General features: G+C 41.6%; 1 protein-coding gene across 1 annotated transcript in view; it reads left to right on the plus strand.

Moving 5' to 3' along the window:
- Positions 1-15,204, plus strand: part of LOC109875127 (heparan sulfate 2-O-sulfotransferase 1-like) — a 28,265-nt gene extending 13,061 nt beyond the window's left edge. Inside the window, exons 3-8 of the mRNA XM_020467337.2 lie at positions 10,530-10,774; positions 11,306-11,391; positions 11,848-11,986; positions 12,287-12,384; positions 12,897-13,054; positions 13,426-15,204. Of these exons, the coding sequence (XP_020322926.1) occupies positions 10,530-10,774; positions 11,306-11,391; positions 11,848-11,986; positions 12,287-12,384; positions 12,897-13,054; positions 13,426-13,649 (950 nt within the window). The 3' untranslated portion in view covers positions 13,650-15,204. The remainder of the gene's footprint in view (positions 1-10,529; positions 10,775-11,305; positions 11,392-11,847; positions 11,987-12,286; positions 12,385-12,896; positions 13,055-13,425) is intronic.
- The last annotated feature ends 1,760 nt before the right edge of the window (positions 15,205-16,964 follow it).

Raw genomic sequence — 16,964 nt, forward strand, 5'->3', positions numbered from 1 at the left:
GGTTCCAATTATCTAATATTAGGTTTTGGTTTAAGATCTGATAACATTCAGTGTAAAAAAATAAAATATGTATTCTCTCTATAAATAGAGAATCAGAAAGGGTGCAAATATTTTTCCATGGCACTGTACAGCTGCAATTTTATATAAACTGTTTTTCTTCTGGGGTTTAAAAACTCTATTTGGACAGCGGACGCTAGTGTGGTTTCCCACATGATCAGTTTGCCTTACCACCTCTTAAGCGGTGGTGGCCATGGGAAAATCTCTGCTGTTATTGAGAAGATATTCCCCTGCTTAGTTAATGAGGAGTCCTGCCAAGAGATCCAGTCAAATCAATTGTCCACTCCACAGAGCAGCCATTAAGGCATTGAATTATTAGTCTCGCTGCAGCTGTACATAGTCTATTGGTAAATAGCCCACCCATTTTCACCTACCTCATCCCCATACTGTTTTTATTTATTTTATTTTCTGCTCTTTTGCACACCAATATCTCTACCTGTACATGACCATCTGATCATTTATCACCCCAGTGTTAATCTGCAAAATTGTAATTATTCACCTACCTCCTCATGCCTTTTGCACACAATGTATATAGACTCCCCCTTTTTCTTTTCTACTGTGTTATTGACTTGTTAATTGTTTACTCCATGTGTAACTTTGTTGTTGTCTGTTCACACTGCTATGCTTTATCTTGGCCAGGTCGCAGTTGCAAATGAGAACTTGTTCTCAACTAGCCTACCTGGTTAAATAAAGGTAAAATAAAAAATAAATATGGCATGCAGTCTGTGTAAATTGCTCTATATTCTTGTGTAACTGGCAGTTTTTTGGGGGGGGTTGATGTGATGGAAGCGCTTTTTTTTTTTCTCTCTCTCTCTCTTCCCTAAACTGACAAGGTAAGCTCATACTGTCAACTATGATTTGTACCCTTAGAAGTGTCTGTTAAGCTTGCAGTGATATAGTAGCCTGGTACCATACTTTATGTACTGTAGACTCTAGACATGCTTGCATGCTATGGTACTTCCTTTTTTTTTGGAGGAGGAAGAGGATCGCTTAAATTAAAACTAGCACTTAGGGACGGATTAAATCCTTGTCTGCTACGCTAACCATCTGAGGGACTAGTATCCTAGAGACCAGTGTTGGGCCACAGCCTAACCAGTGGTTAATAAACACAACGTGTTAAATCCTTGTCCGCTACGCTAACCATCTGCGGGACTAGTATCCTAGAGACCAGTGTTGGGCCACAGCCTAACCAGTGGTTAAAAAACACAATTAACTTGTTTATCATTCTCAATAATTATTATTTCTTCTTCTTTGTACTAGGGACTGGCAAGCTATGCTCCCTCTTGAGTCAAGTGCTGGCAGCAACCGGTCTTTGTTGTTGTTCTTCCTTGGTGGGCTGCTTACTGTATGTAGACTAGAGCTGACTAAATTAGCAGAACCATCTCAGGGATGTGATCTGCAGCATCCCACGGACCGGAGGTTGAGAAACACTGAACTAGATGGAAGACTTGGGCCTAACACAGAGGAGTTGGCTAAAGAACAGACTGCTAGTGATGCTCATCTTAAGGTCTCCATCTTTTCTAACAGATTTTAAGGCCAGCTAGGTTGAAAGATCTCCATTGTGAATACCCGTAATGATACTGTAAGTTGGCCGGGGAATTGCCAGGGACCTCACAATACGATAATGTCACGATACAGTTGACGTCGGAAGTTTACATACTTGCCGTCATTAAAATGCTTTTTTTTTTTTCAACCACTCCACAAATTTCTTGTTGACAAACTATAGTTTTGGCAAGTCTGTTAGGACATCTACTTTGCATGACACAAGTACATTTTTCCAACAATTCTTTACAGACAGATTATTTCAATTATAATTCACTGTATCACAAATCCAGTGGGTCAGAAGTTGACTGCCTTTAAACAGCTTTGCAAATACCAGAAAATGATGTCATGGCTTTAAAGCTTCTGATAAGCTAATGGACATAATTTGGAGGTGTACCTGTGGATGTATTTCACGGCCTACCTTCAAACTCAGTGCCTCTTTGCTTGACATCATGGGAAAATCAAAAGAAATCAGCCAAGACCTCAAAATAATTGTAGACCTCCATGTCTGGTTCATCCTTGGGAGCAATTTCCAAACACCTGAAGGTACCACGTTCATCTTTACAAACTATAGTACGCAAGTATAAACACCATGGGACCACGCAGCTGTCATACCGCTCAGGGAGGAGACATCTTCTGTCCCCTAGAGATGCACTTTTTCACCAATACATTCAACTCAATCCCAGAACAGAGAAGGTCCTTGTAAAGATGCTGGAGGAAATGGGTACAAAAGTATCTATATCCACAGTAAAACAAGTCCTATATCGTCATACCCTGAAAGGCTGCTCAGCAAAGAAGAAGCCACTGCTCCAAAACCGCCATAAACGAGCCAGACTATGGTTTGGAACTGCACATCGTACATTTTGGAGAAATGTCCTCTGGTCTGATGAAACAAAAATCGAACTTTGGCCATTATACCACCGTTACGTTTGAAGGAAAAAGTTGGAAGCTTGCACGCCGTAGAACACCATCCCAACTGTGAAGCGTGGGAGTGGCAGTATCATGTTGTGGGGGTGCTCACAAAATAGATGGCATCATGAGAAGGAAAATTATGTTGCTTCAATATATCCACATCTCAAGACATCAGTCAGGAAGTTAAAGCTTGGTCGCAAATGGGTCTTCCAAATGGACAATGACCCCAAGCATACTTCCAAAGTTGTGTCAAGGTATTGGGGTGGATATCACAAAGCCCTGACCTCAATCCTATAGGAAGTTTGTGGGCAGAACTGAAAAAGCATGTGCGAGCAAGAAGGCCTGAACCTGACTCAGTTACGCAAGCTCTGTCAGGAGGAATGAGTGAAAATTCACCCAACTTATTGTAAGAAGCTTGTGGAAGGCTACCCAAAACATTTCACCCAAGTGAAACAATTTTAAAGGCAATACACTCACTTAGTGTTTGGTAGCATGTAAACTTCTGACCCACTGGGAATGTGATGAAAGAAATAAAAGCTTAAGTAATTCTCTACTATTTTTGACATTTCACATTCTTAAAATGGTGGTGATCCTAACTGACCTAAGACGGGGAATTTTTACTAGGATTAAATGTCAGGAATTGTGAAACTTAGTTTAAATGTAGTTGGCTAAGGTGTATGTGAACTTTTGACTTCGTATGTGCGGTACAATATGTAAGTTTTTTTTTATTTTTTATTTTATTTTATTTTATTTTTTTAAACATGAAGGCATGTTGACATTGCGATTCGATGTTCTATACATGTATTGCTCACTGCATGTCTGCAGCAGAGGGATGAGGGCCATGAGAAAATGAGCTTTGAATATTCATGGCAATAAAAGTGCTGACAGATTGTCTTGCCATTTTAAAAAGAAGATGGAGAACAAGCTGTAGGATGAAAAATACTGGAATTTTGCCGCTGGCACAGCCAACTGGCGCAAAAATATTGCGACAGTCAAAAATAATATCCCGACATGTAATGTAACCTTTTTAAAAACAAAATAGTTTTACCCCGTCATAAGGCTAGAAATATACCATCACAATACCTTTTTTTTTCCCCAAACAACAACTTCCCTCAACTGCCTGAAAAGGGGTTGCCTTCTGCCCTTCTCTAACTGAAAAGGGCATGGCTTTGTCTGCTGACAACAGATTGTTTGTTTTGTCTCGCTTCACTGACAGTAGAGGCTTGTGTGAACTCCCATGAGGAAAATAGGCCGCTTAACAAGATACCTTTCCACCAAGAAATGGGCTACTTCCACATACCAGATTTGTATTGGCATGTGGAAATGGGGCATCTGAGCGCTTGGTTACACGGTTGCCACCTCAACTCTGACACCAGAGAAATATCTGCACTTGCTTGGGTCGGCTGTACAAGCCAGACGATTTTTGTAGTTTCTCGTTTACTGCCTTGACTCTCTCCGATGTCTAAACCTCCACTGCCAGGCTAGACGTGAATGAGAGCTTTCATGGGCCATCAAAGCTGCAGTTGTCTCCAAGCCAGGAAAATCCCCCCCAGCTACGGTAATCTGGCCTAAAAAAGAGCACTTACAATTTAATTGCATTAACTCATTCACTTACTGTCATGTCTTCACAAACACTGCAAGATTCTGATGTTTTTATTGGTCTGTGTTTTGTCATGCATTTGTTTGAAACTGGAGTTCTCTACAGTCATTGAAGCATTTAGTTGATCAGGTTCCTGTAAATTTCGAGTTGCTGTGTAAAGATAGCACACGGGTCCCTCATACAATATGCTTGACATTTCATGAATAACGCCTATGCAGGTCTTTAATAGAAACTGAGCGTTTCTCTCATCTTGCGCCTCAACTACTCACACAATTGTATTCACTCCTGGCTGTATATGTACTACGGGTAAAAAAATAATGCATGTGCGAAAATTTGTCACACTCCTAATTATCCACCAGGAAACACAGGGCAAAGCTAATGTTGGGGGGGACATTTTTTTTAACAGCTGCAACCTAGATCGTCTCCTTGTCATACTCCATTGATCTTGCAATCCAGCGCTATTGAAGCAGAACAATACAAGGCATCTACCTCTCAGGCTATCGCCAGCCTGAATCTCTATTACCCCCTTTGCCTAGACTTTGGCTCGGGGGGCTAACAAGGATGAATAGCCGTGGAGTATGATGGATGTATGCGCTGCCTGGAGAAACGTTAATCGTCCCTGTTTTTTAATATGACAAACTGTCATATTTGCGGATTTCCCGCCGAGTATGATTGATTTGAAAATTCAAATTAAGCTTGAAATTGTAGTAAATAGCCTATTGCGATCTCGGCCGGTGTTTTAGAATGTGTTCAGAATAATGGGTATTGGTTTAGTGTTTTTAAGACTGTGTTGCCGCCGTAGGTCATTAATTAGCTGGAATTGTATGGAGACTAGGGGGAACCAACGGAAATGGGAACTGAATGGAAGCGCACTGTGTGGCCAGAGTGATTATTCTTTTAAGAGCGGGCCTTTGTCCAGTAATTAAATTACCTCAGAGTCGACCATTAGCTAAAGTGTCTGGCGCACTCTGCTCCGATACAGTGGGTTTCTACCCAAAGCTTGTTCAACACCGTGGACTACAACAAGGCTGTAACTCATGCTTTGTTGTTGGTACTGAACACCATGCCCTTTTGGTTTGAGGCCTGTTTTTTTTTTTTTTTAAGTTCAGCTCATTATGCTTCAGCTCTCCCTAGCACTAATCTTGATTCAGTTGTTAGAGGGTGAGTAGTGTCCAATATTAGGACATGCCATGGGAATAGGCTCAGGCCTGTGGTAGGTAACTAGATTTAGATTCAGCCCGCGGACCATTTTTATTCAGAGCGGCGGGTGAGCTGAACATAATTTGAAAAATGTACACACTGCAAATTGATCACAACTAAGCACCAAAATAAATTGTTTGTTATTTTCAATCATTTCATGCTTTTGATTACATTGTGACACGATCACATACAGTGCTGTCAGAGTGTTCGCACCCCTCGGCTTTTGCCACATTTTTGTTGTGTTACAGCGTGATTAAAATGAGGTTGCCACTGGCCTACACACAATACCCATAATGTCAAAGTGTAATTATGTTTTTACAATTTTTCTCCAATTATACTGAACAAGAATATAAACGCAACATGTGAAGTGTTGGTTTCAAGAGCTGAAATGGAAGTCCCAGAAATGTACCACATGCACAAATCTTATTTCTCTCATTTTGTGCACAAATTTGTTTTATATCCCTGTTATTGAGCATTTCTCCTTTGCCAAGATATGCCACACCAGTCACGTGGATGGATTATCAAGAATGAGCATTACACAGGTGCAACTTGTGCTGGGCACAATAAAAAGCCACTAAAATGTGCGGTTTTGTCACGAAACACAATGCCACAGATGTTTTGAGGGAGTGTGCAATTGGCACGCTGCAAGAATGCCCACCAGAATTGTTGCCAGAGAATTTAATGTTAGTCTATTGTAGAGAAATTGTCTCCAATGTCGTTTTTAGAGAATTTGGCAGTACGTCCAACCAGCCTCAAACGCAGACCACGTGTAACCATGCCAGCCCAGGACCTCCACATACGGCTTCTTCACCTGCGGGATCATGAGACCAACCACCCGGACAGCTGATGAAACTGAGGAGTGTTTGTCTGTAATAAAGCCCTTTTGTTTGGAAAAACGTATTATGATTGGCTAGGCCTGGCTCCCCAATGGGTGGGCTTATGCCCAGTCATGTAAAATCCATAGATTAGGGCCTAATGACTTTATTTCAATTGACTGATTTTCCTTTTATATGAACTGTAACTGTCAGTAAAATCATTGAAGTGGTTGCCTTTTGTTTTTGTACAGTATAATTACAAATGAACACTGTAGGATCTTCAGTCAAATATTCAACCCCTTTGTTATGGTAAGCCTAAATAAGTTTGGGAGTAAAAATGTGTCATAAGTTGCATGGACTCACTCAATATGCAATAAGTGATTCTTAACAACAAAAAATTTAATAACAACCTCTGTACCCCACACATACATATCCCTGAGCTGAGCAGTACATTTCAAACAGATTCAACCACAAAGAACAGGGAGTTTTTCCAATGCCTCACAAAGAAGGGCACCTATTGGTAAAAAATGTGACACTGACTATCCCTTTGCGCATGGTGGAGTGAATATTTACACTTTGGATGGTGTATCAATACTCCCAGTCACTAGATAGGAAGGATGACTAACTTCACTGTCAGAGAGGAAGGATACCACTCTGGGATTTCACCACGAGGCCAATGGTGACTTTACAACCGTTACAGAAAACTGAGGATGTATCAACCACATTGTAGTTACTCCATAAAACGAACATAGTTGAGAGAGCAAAAAGAAGGCAGCCTGTACAGAATTTAAAAAAAATACCCAAACATGCATCCTGTTTGCAATAAGGCACTGAAGTAAAACTGCAAGAAATGAGCTTCATGACCTGAATACAAAGTATTATGTTTGGAGCAAATCCAACACATCACTGAGTACTACTCTTTTGTATTTTCAAGCGTGGTGGTGGCTGCGTCATGTTATGGGTATGCTTGTCATCGGCAAGGACTTGGGAGTTTTTCAGGATACAAAAATAAACAGAATGGAGATAAGCACAGGCAAAATCCTAGAGAGAAACCTGGTTCAGTCTGCTTTCCAACAGACACTGGGAGATGAATTCACTTTTCAGCAGGACAATAACTTAAAACACAAGGCCAAATATGCACTGGAGTTGCTTACCAAGACAACATTGAATGTTCCTCAGTCGCCTAGTTACATTTTTGACTTAAATCATCTTGAAAATATATGGTAAGGCTTGAAAATGGCTGTCTAGCAAGGATCAACAACCAACTTCACAGCACTTAAATTGACAAATTATAATGTGCAAATATTGTACAATCCAGGTGTGCAAAGCTCTTAGAGACTTACCCAGAAAGACAGCTGTAATTGCTACCAAAGGTGATTCTAACATGAATTGACTGGTGGGAATACTTATATATTTCAGCATTTTCAATAAAATTGCAAAAATGTCTAAACCATGTTTTCACGTTGTCATTATGGGGTATTGTGTATAGGTGGGTGAGAAAATCAAATACATTTTGAATTTAGGCTGTAACACACAATGTGGAATAAATCAAGGGGTATTTATTTTTCGGAGGGGGTTGAATTCCTGATAATTCCTGTGCGTTTACCCCCCCCCCCCCCCCCCCCCAAAATAAATAAATAAATAAATAAATTGACAACTTTGGAGGTCCCAAAAATATCACACTGGATGGTTTTGGCCCGCGGGCTGCTTTTTGTTGACCCCTGTTCTAGGCCTAGAGATCTGGGTTCAAATCCGCATACATAGCATCTCCGAGTGAGAGTGCTGATCTAGGATCAGCTACCCAACTGTCCCTATAATCACATACATTTTGATCCACAAGGCTAAACTGATCTTAGATCAGCCCTCCTATTGTGGATACGGGCCCTGATTTATGAAATTGTAACGGTCCGATAACAGCTCTTTTATGGCTATGTGCTTTAGGTGAGGGGTGTGTGTGTCACTTAGCTATTTTGGGTGTTACTCATGACCATATTTATCGATGGTCATGATGACAGACGACCATAGACAGCCACCTGTCACAGCCCAGTATCATGGCTAGCACCAGTTGTTAGCGCGGTTGTTTTAGCGCTAGCTTTGATCAGTGGGATAAAAGCAGATGCTTGGGAGGGGGGGGGGGGGGGGGGGGGGGTGTGTATGTGGGAATGGCAGGGGGGGAAGCAGAGTGATCACAGATTACATCTTAATGTCCCCTCTACCAGGTGCCAGCGTGTCTACATGGATAGGCATGACCTGGGCTCGACTTGGCTCTGCGTTCCCACGAGCATTAGGTGCTGGAGTGTTTTTGTGTTCCAGCACTGATCTGAGCCATTGTCACCACCAGTCAATCTGAGACTGATTTGACACAGAAGCCTATTTTTGTTTTAGTCACACAATTGTTTTTATAGTAGGTGCTGAAGTCCCTTTTTTAAAGGGATAGTTTGCCTAAATAGAAAGTGTCCTATGGACCCGTAGAGTTAAAAAAAAAATATATATATATATATTTTTTTTTAGATATATATTTTGCTACTGGTCATTTCCTTGTGAATAGGAGCATATCAAATTGGGTGTTAAATGAAATCAAAGAGTCTAAATTTTTGAGGAATTAAGGCGCATATACATGTCCTACAAATGAGGAAATAAGGAAAGGCTTTGATTTATTTTCAAAGAAAACATCTACCAGAAAGTATTAAACTGTATTAGAAATGCATCAATACACAATGTTGAAGTGAAGACCCCTTCCCACGTCTTTTAGATATTTTCTCTTTTCATTCCCTCATTAGGGAGGATAATGAAAGGTAGACCCTATCTATTAGTTAGTGTTTTAACTGATATTCATTTTGAATGAAGTGATTAACACTTGAAATTCTGTTACCAAATTGGTAACAGAATTTCAGAAAAATCTGTAACGGAATTTCTGCAATTAAATATTATACAATGGGAAATCGTAGTCACAAACCACAGTTGGGTCACCTGCTACGGTCTTCCCTTCCACTGGCATACTGTTATGCTCAGCTCATACCTGTTTTCTTTCTGTCGTCTGGTGGTCTCCTCACCCACTGAGCACAAGACTTCTGTGGACGTTGACATTTTATCATTCTACCTTGATTTCAACGTCTACAGACATCTGGACCGGTCTTCATTTGGCCTAAACGTAGACGTCAATGATTGGTTCAGATTTGGACCGGACCAAATCTGAACCAATCATAGGCTTCTATGTTGCACACGTTTGGACAGCACGGTAGAGTAAAGAAAGGTAGAGTATAGTTCAATAGAGTAAAGTACACAGAGCACACTAGAGTTGAGTACACTATACTGCCCTACCAAGCAAAAAGGCAGTAACTGCTCATAGCGTGGAACTGAGAAAAATGGCTTTTTATATACCTTGGTTTCACAGTAACTTTTTGCAGTTACTGCTAACATGACCCCCATTTTTTCCAAAACACAATAAAATAGAGGCAGGATATCTGTCCACATTATGAAGCATGTATTTAATGTAGCAAAAAGGACTCGTTCATTTTCGACCAAATGAGCAGTTACTGCCAATTTTGCTTGGTAGGGCAGTATAATGTACTGAATTATACTCTGCTTGACTGTACTGTACAGTTTTGTGCTATATTGTACTCTACCGAGCTCTACTTTGATGTTCAAACTTGTGAAACATAGACGAACATCTATGATTGGGTAGCAAGGAGCCTAGCGGTTAGAGCGTTGGGCCAGTAACTGAAAGGTTGCTGGTTTTAATCCCAGAGCCGACAAGGCTCTGTTGATGTGCCCTTGAGCAAGGCACTTAACCCTTATTGCTCCTGTAAGTCGCTCTAGATAAGAGCATCTGCTAAATGAATAAAAAATATTTGATCCGATGCGGACCAACCGACTTTGGCCTTGTTTGTTGATGGAGCTCATTTTAAAATAGCAAGTGTGTGTAATAATACCCAAATATGCAAAGGAGGATTATTTTTATTTTTTTGTGCAGCAAATTTAGGACACATCGCCATGAAGAGAATGACATTCATATCCAGAATGATGCATTTCTGTGTAGTACAGATCAGGGCCCGAAGATTAAATTCAATTAAAACAATTATTCTACCGCGTGTAAATTCAATTCACTTACTGTGGTTCGATAACCAAAATATATATTTTTAAAAATTAAACTCAAGGTGTCACGTCATAGCCGACACACCATTCTTTCTGCAGACATCTGTGAATCTTTCATTTTGAGCAGATATTTTAAAAGTTTTTGAAATATGAGATTTTACCAAAATTCTGTTGCCAGACTTTTCATCTGCACCGTCCTTCTAGTAAAACTTTGAAGTCGATGGTTTTTGTTTGGCAAACATTTTTTAAGTGAAAAAATTGTCTATAATATGGTGGACTAACCCTTTAACTCCTCTTCTTCTGGGCAGAGCGGGCCATCGCCAGGCACGAGGTGCATGAGATCGAGGAGAGGCACACGCAGGAAGGCCTGCGGGAGCGGGAGGCCCCCTCGGCGGCCGGCAGTGAGGACGTGGTGGTCATCTACAACCGCGTGCCCAAGACGGCCAGCACCTCCTTCACCAACATCGCCTACGACCTGTGTGGCAAGAACCGTTACCACGTGCTGCACATCAACACCACCAAGAACAACCCGGTCATGTCCATGCAGGACCAGGTGAGCGAGTGAGGCCAGAAGGGTCAAGGGTTTAACGTCCCTCTATATGTAGCTGATTGGAGGAAAATATTACATACAGTGGATGCTGATGGAGGGAGAGCTCAGAGGAGTAGCTCTTTGTAATGGCTGGAATGGAATGAATATAAAGGCTCCACACACATGGTTTCTTCCATGATCCATTCCAACCGTTGCAATGAGGCCATAAGCCGATTTTTTTAAAGTGACACCAGCTGCCACTCGTCGCCCACTGTTTACATGCTGCCAGAATTATAATGTAGCAATGTTTTGACCTCTGTGGAAGAGTGAGAGAGAGGTATAGAGTGACTCTATACCTCTCTCACTCTTCCAGAGGTCAAAACATTGCTACATTATAATTCTGGCAGCATGTAAACAGTGGGCGACGAGTGGCAGCTGGTGTCACTTTAAAAAATCGTCAAGAGTGAATGCGAGGGGAGAGTGGAAGCGAGGGAGGGAGAGCTTGAGGGGGATAGGCACATGTCATGTATTAATTGCCGTTGTCCACCTGCTAAGGTGCGGTTTGTGAAGAACGTGACAGAGTGGGGGGAGATGAAGCCGGCGTTCTACCACGGCCACGTCTCCTTCCTGGACTTTACAAAGTGAGAACCCCTTACACTACAGCACACATCCTACCAGATAGACTTTTGCTGCAGTCTCCCCCTTGTGGCCTTATAGAATACCACATCACTATTGCGCAACATTCAGACCGTCACAAATAAGAGTTGGGTTCTATCGAAGGGATGCGGCTTTAAATCATATGAAAAGGGCTGTCGTAATGGCAAGTTGAAGGCAACACTGTCCTATTGAACAGGGCCTAGATTTTGCAACTTGTGACGTGTTCATAGGTCATTTTAGACATGCAATTTCTAGCATCTCTATGCTCGATGGAAGTCCTTATAAAATAAATGACAACACCATCTCCTATTGAACAGGCCCGCGATATTAAGACATTGTCTGTTCATAGGTCATCTTAGACAATATATGTGTAATATTCGGGTCGGGTTGGACGTCACGATACAATTGTATTCTAACACGAGCTCTCTGTTTTGACGCAGGTTTGGAGTAAAGAAGAAGCCCGTCTACATCAATGTGATCCGCGACCCCATCGAGCGCCTGGTGTCCTACTACTACTTCCTGCGTTTTGGGGACGACTACCGGCCCGGCCTGCGGCGCCGGAAACAGGGAGATAAGAAGGTCAGTCCCACAGTACATCTTTGCGTGTGCGGGAGAACAGCGAAATATCTACTGCCATTGTTTTTTTGCCCCCCTGCCTACTGCTCGATGCACCTCCCCTCCACTTCGTCCACAAAACAAAAACGATAATAAAGGTGCTGGGGCGGACAGTAGGATTGTTTCCGCCTAATGCGGATTCCGTCTTTAAGGTTCCACTTAGAATTATTAGATTTATTAGCAGTAATATATACAATGTATTTGAACCGTAAAACACGCTTCTATAGGTAATGCTACATTACATTTTTCGTTGATGTGATTCAGACCTTTGATGAGTGCGTGTCGGCGGGTGGCTCCGACTGCGCCCCGGAAAAGCTGTGGCTGCAGATCCCCTTTTTCTGTGGTCACTACTCCGAATGCTGGTATGTACCCCTCCTTACGTGACATCCATACCCTGCATTCTTAACCTATAACACATTTGTTTAATGGGCTCGGATATGGACAGTTGAACCCCTTTAACCTCCATTATACCTGCCAGGGTGGCCTAGTGGTTAGACCGTTGGACTAGTAACCGGAAGGTTGCAAGTTCAAACCCCCGCTGACAAGGTACAAATCTGTCGTTCTGCCCCTGAACAGGCAGTTAACCCACTGTTCCTAGGCCATCATTGAAAATAAGAATTTGTTCTTAACTGACTTGCCTAGTTAAATAAAGGTAAAATAAATAAATAAATGCATGCTTTTCCTCTCTTGTGATCTGTATCATTTACCCCCATGTCGAGAATGCGAGACTAGCCCATTTGCTTGATTGTAAATGCAGTTTATTGATGTTTTGTATTTGTTTTCCCATACTTGTGCTGTGTACTGCAATTCAGCTCGGAGCTGCCAATGTATCCAACGTGAAATCCTCCTAAATCCCCCCCCCCCCCCCCCATAGGAACGTGGGCAGCCACTGGGCCTTGGAGCAGGCCAAGTATAACCTGGTCAATGAGTACCTGCTGGTAGGGGTGACTGAGGAGCTGGAGGACTTTGTGATGATGCTCGAGGCGGCGCTGCCGCGCTTCTTCAGGGGCGCCACTGAGCTCTACAAAACGGGTACGCTACCAATGCCTACTTCCTACTGAGAGGACGTTTTAGAATAGGACTTTATTCAGGACTATTTATCACAAAGGTGAGATTGATTTAAGTCTTTTTCCAGCTTTTTACATTTATTTTAGTGTCAGCCGATCGTATGTAGAATGACGACATACCTGCTTTTGAATGTGTTGAAGCACGTACAGTAGATGTACAGTTTTTGTCACAGGAGAGGTGATTTTAAGTGTGTAAACAAAACCACATTTTCACTTGTTGCTGCTCTGTGAGAGACCAATTCTCGCCTTTCTTTCACAGCTCTAACAGCTCATTATTATTGGACAATTTCTACATACCATCTTTAACTAAAAAATGATATGTCCCTTACCCAACAGGGAAGAAATCCCACCTGAGGAAGACAAGTGAAAAGAAGCCGCCCACCAAGGAATCCAGCGCCAAGCTGCAGCAATCCGCCATCTGGAAGATGGAAAATGAGTTTTACGAGTTTGCCCTGGAGCAGTTCCAGTTTGTCCGGGCTCACGCAGTCCGGGAGAAGGACGGGGAACTCTACCTGCTGGCTCAGAACTTCTTCTACGAGAAGATCTACCCCAAAAACTAACTAGCGCACATGAAAGATGGACCACTCCTCTAGGCTTCATGCTGTAGTCACACACACTGGGGAGAGGACAGAGGAGAGGAGGAAAAAACCTAAGATCATCAGTGGATCTGTGGAACTGTCTGTGTTAGACGTTGTTAGCAGTTTCTGAATGTCGCCCCCTTCACTGACTCCTCCGCCTCCATAGTAGCCGACAGAACCAGGAAGCTGCCTCTTCCTGGTGCAAGAGTGCCAATAGGGCATGTTCCCACCAGCATCTAAGTTCCAGGACTACCTTTCTCCTTCCAGGTGAAAGTTCACGGGAGTGATTTGCTTGACAGACACATGGCAGGAGATGAGTCTACTTGGCAGCTGGCCATGTCCGTTTACTTCTGGTCACATGATTTATATTTTCCGTCCAGGGAGCAGGTTTTTATTGGCTTGTTCTGTTTGTTTGCATTTTATTTGTATTTTCATTCTACTCTACTGTCATCGTCTATGGGAACATTGTCGTCCCACTTTTTATGTGTTCAAATGATGTAACCGTCTAAAATTAAAAGTCGACTACAATGTTATCTTGGAGTTTATCTATATGAATTGAAGACGTTTTTACAAATTCTCAATTCTGTGGCCTCCATAGACTTGGGTGACTGATACACCCTGTTCACGACTGTGGTACTACTATTCAGTGTTTTATACTGTACTTATTTACTTGTTTTCAGACTCTTTGACCCAGTTGGATTATTGCTAGGTGGAATGTGAAGTGTTTACACATGATGTAATTAAACTATGGAAGAAGACAATTCAGCTGCTGTACATATTACTCATTTCAATACATCTAGCTCAAACGGTTATTTTATTTTAAGAGGACTTCAGATTTGGTTAATGAGTGAGCCAATTGTAAATTTTTCTCTCAGCTTTTGTTATTTTCTCTAGATTGGCAAGAGACCATTTAATTTGAGTGCTTTTATTGTCAATATATCATATGTTTTCTATCATTGGGCCACTATTGAACCCAAAGTGCCCCCAAATCCATTGTTTTGCTGCTGTAAACTCATTAACTTGTTGCATTTCTCCAAACAAAGGGTGACGTTGACAATTTTTTATATATGACTTTTAAAACATTTTTATCCCAGATTATTATCATTTCTTTATATTCCCCTTAGGATCATAAATTGCAATCCATTTTCATTTATGTTTCTATGGTTATCATGTAAGACTAACTTTACCTAACCCATGCGTGCACTGCTAACTGCTGGTGCTGCTAATGCCAGTTCCTGTTCTTCTATTGATGGCCTACTAACACAGACACTGATCAGATCATCTCTGTAACTCAGCCCAGCCACAGTGACTGCAGTGCCGGAGCACTAGAACAGCCCTTAATTAATCAAGCCTTAGCCCAGACTTTGAGACAGTGCAAAAAATAAACGTTTTTTTTTTTTCTTCCCACAGTGGATTATAAAAGAAGGGTTGAATCTCCTGAGGTAAATTGTGATGCTGGGATGGTTGGCAGGCAGTACAAACTAAACATGTCTTGTGTTCTCATGTTATTAAAGGGGCACTTCACCATGTGACATCATCAGGAGTCATTCCCTGTCATCTTTTTGTAGAAAAATGCTGATTTCACAGACACTGGTGTGGTGAATAAGAACTCTGGATAAAAGCATCTGCTAAATGGCATACAGTTGAAGTCAGAAGTTTACATACACTTAGGTTGGAGTCATTAAAATGTGTTTTTCAACCACTCCACAAATGTCTTGTTAACAAACTATAGTTTTGGCAAGTTGGTTAGGACATCTACTTTGTGCATGACACAAGAAACTTTCCAACAATTGTTTACAGATTATTTCAATTATAATTCATTCTATCACAATTCCTGTGGGTCAGAAGTTTACATACACTAAGTTGACTGCTTTTAAACAGCTTGGAAAATTTCTGAAAATTGTCATGGCTTTAGAAGCTTCTGATAGGCTAATTGACATCATCTGAGGCAATTGGAGGTGTACCTGTGGATGTATTGCAAGGCCCACCTTCAAACTCAGTGCCTCTTTGCTTGACATCATTTGAAAATCAAAAGAAATCAGCCAAGACCTTAGAAAAGAAATTGTAGACCTCCACAAGTCTGGTTCATCCTTGGGAGAAATTTCCAAATGCCTGAAGGTACCACGTTCATCTGTACAAACAATATTACGCAAGTATAAACACCATGGGACAACGCAGCCGTCATATCGCTCAGGAAGGAGACGCATTCTGTCTCCTAGAGATTAACATACTTTGGTGCGAAAAGTGCAAATCAATCCCAGAACAACCGCAAAGGACCTTGTGAAGATGCTTGAGTAAACCGGTACAAAAGTATCTAAATCCACAGTAAAACGAGTCCTATATCGACATAACCTGAAAGGCCGCTCAGCAAGGAAGAAGCCACTGCTCCAAAACCGCCATAAAAAAGCCAGATTATGGTTTGCAACTGCACATGGGGACAAAAGATCATACTTTTTTGGAGAAATGTCCTCTGGTCTGATGAAACAGAAATAGAACTGTTTGCCCATAATGACCATTATGTTTGGAGGAAAAAGGGGGAGGCTTGCAAGCTGTAGAACACCATCCCAACCATGAAGCACAGGGGTTGCAGCATCATGTTGTGGGGGTGCTTTGCTGCAGGAGGGACTGGTGCACTTCACAAAATAGATGGCATCATGAGAGGGGGAAATTATGTGGATATATTGAAGCAACATCTTAAGACATCAGTCAGGAAGTTAAAGCTTGGTTGCAAATGGGTCTTCCAAATGGACAATGACCCCAAGCATACTTCCAAAGTTGTGGCAAAATGGCTTAAGGACAACAAAGTCAAGGTATTGGAGTGGCCATCACAAAGCCCTGACCTCAATCCTATAGAAAATGTGTGGGCAGAACTGAAAAAGTGTGTGCGAGCAAGGAGAACTACAAACCTGACTCAGTTACACCAGCTCTGTCAGGAGGAATGGGCCAAAATTCACCCAACTTATTGTGGCAAGCTTGTGGAAGGCTACCCAAAACGTTTGACCCGAGTTAAACAATTTAACAGCAATGCTACAAAATACTAATTGAGTATATGTAATCTTCTGACCCACTGGGAATTTGATGAAAGAAATAAAAGCTGAAATAAATCATTCTCTACTATTATTCTGACATTTCACAGTCTTAAAATAAAGTGGTGATCCTAACTGACATAAGACAGGGAATTTTGAAAAGTCAAGTCAGGAATTGTGTAAAACTGAGTTTAAATGTATTTGGCTAAGGTGTATGTAATCTTCCGACTTCAACTGTATATACTGTATAATGAATGTGAGGTTCAAGTGG

The sequence above is a fragment of the Oncorhynchus kisutch genome, linkage group LG30 (genome assembly GCF_002021735.2).
Source record: "Oncorhynchus kisutch isolate 150728-3 linkage group LG30, Okis_V2, whole genome shotgun sequence".
Lineage (NCBI taxonomy): Eukaryota > Metazoa > Chordata > Actinopteri > Salmoniformes > Salmonidae > Oncorhynchus > Oncorhynchus kisutch.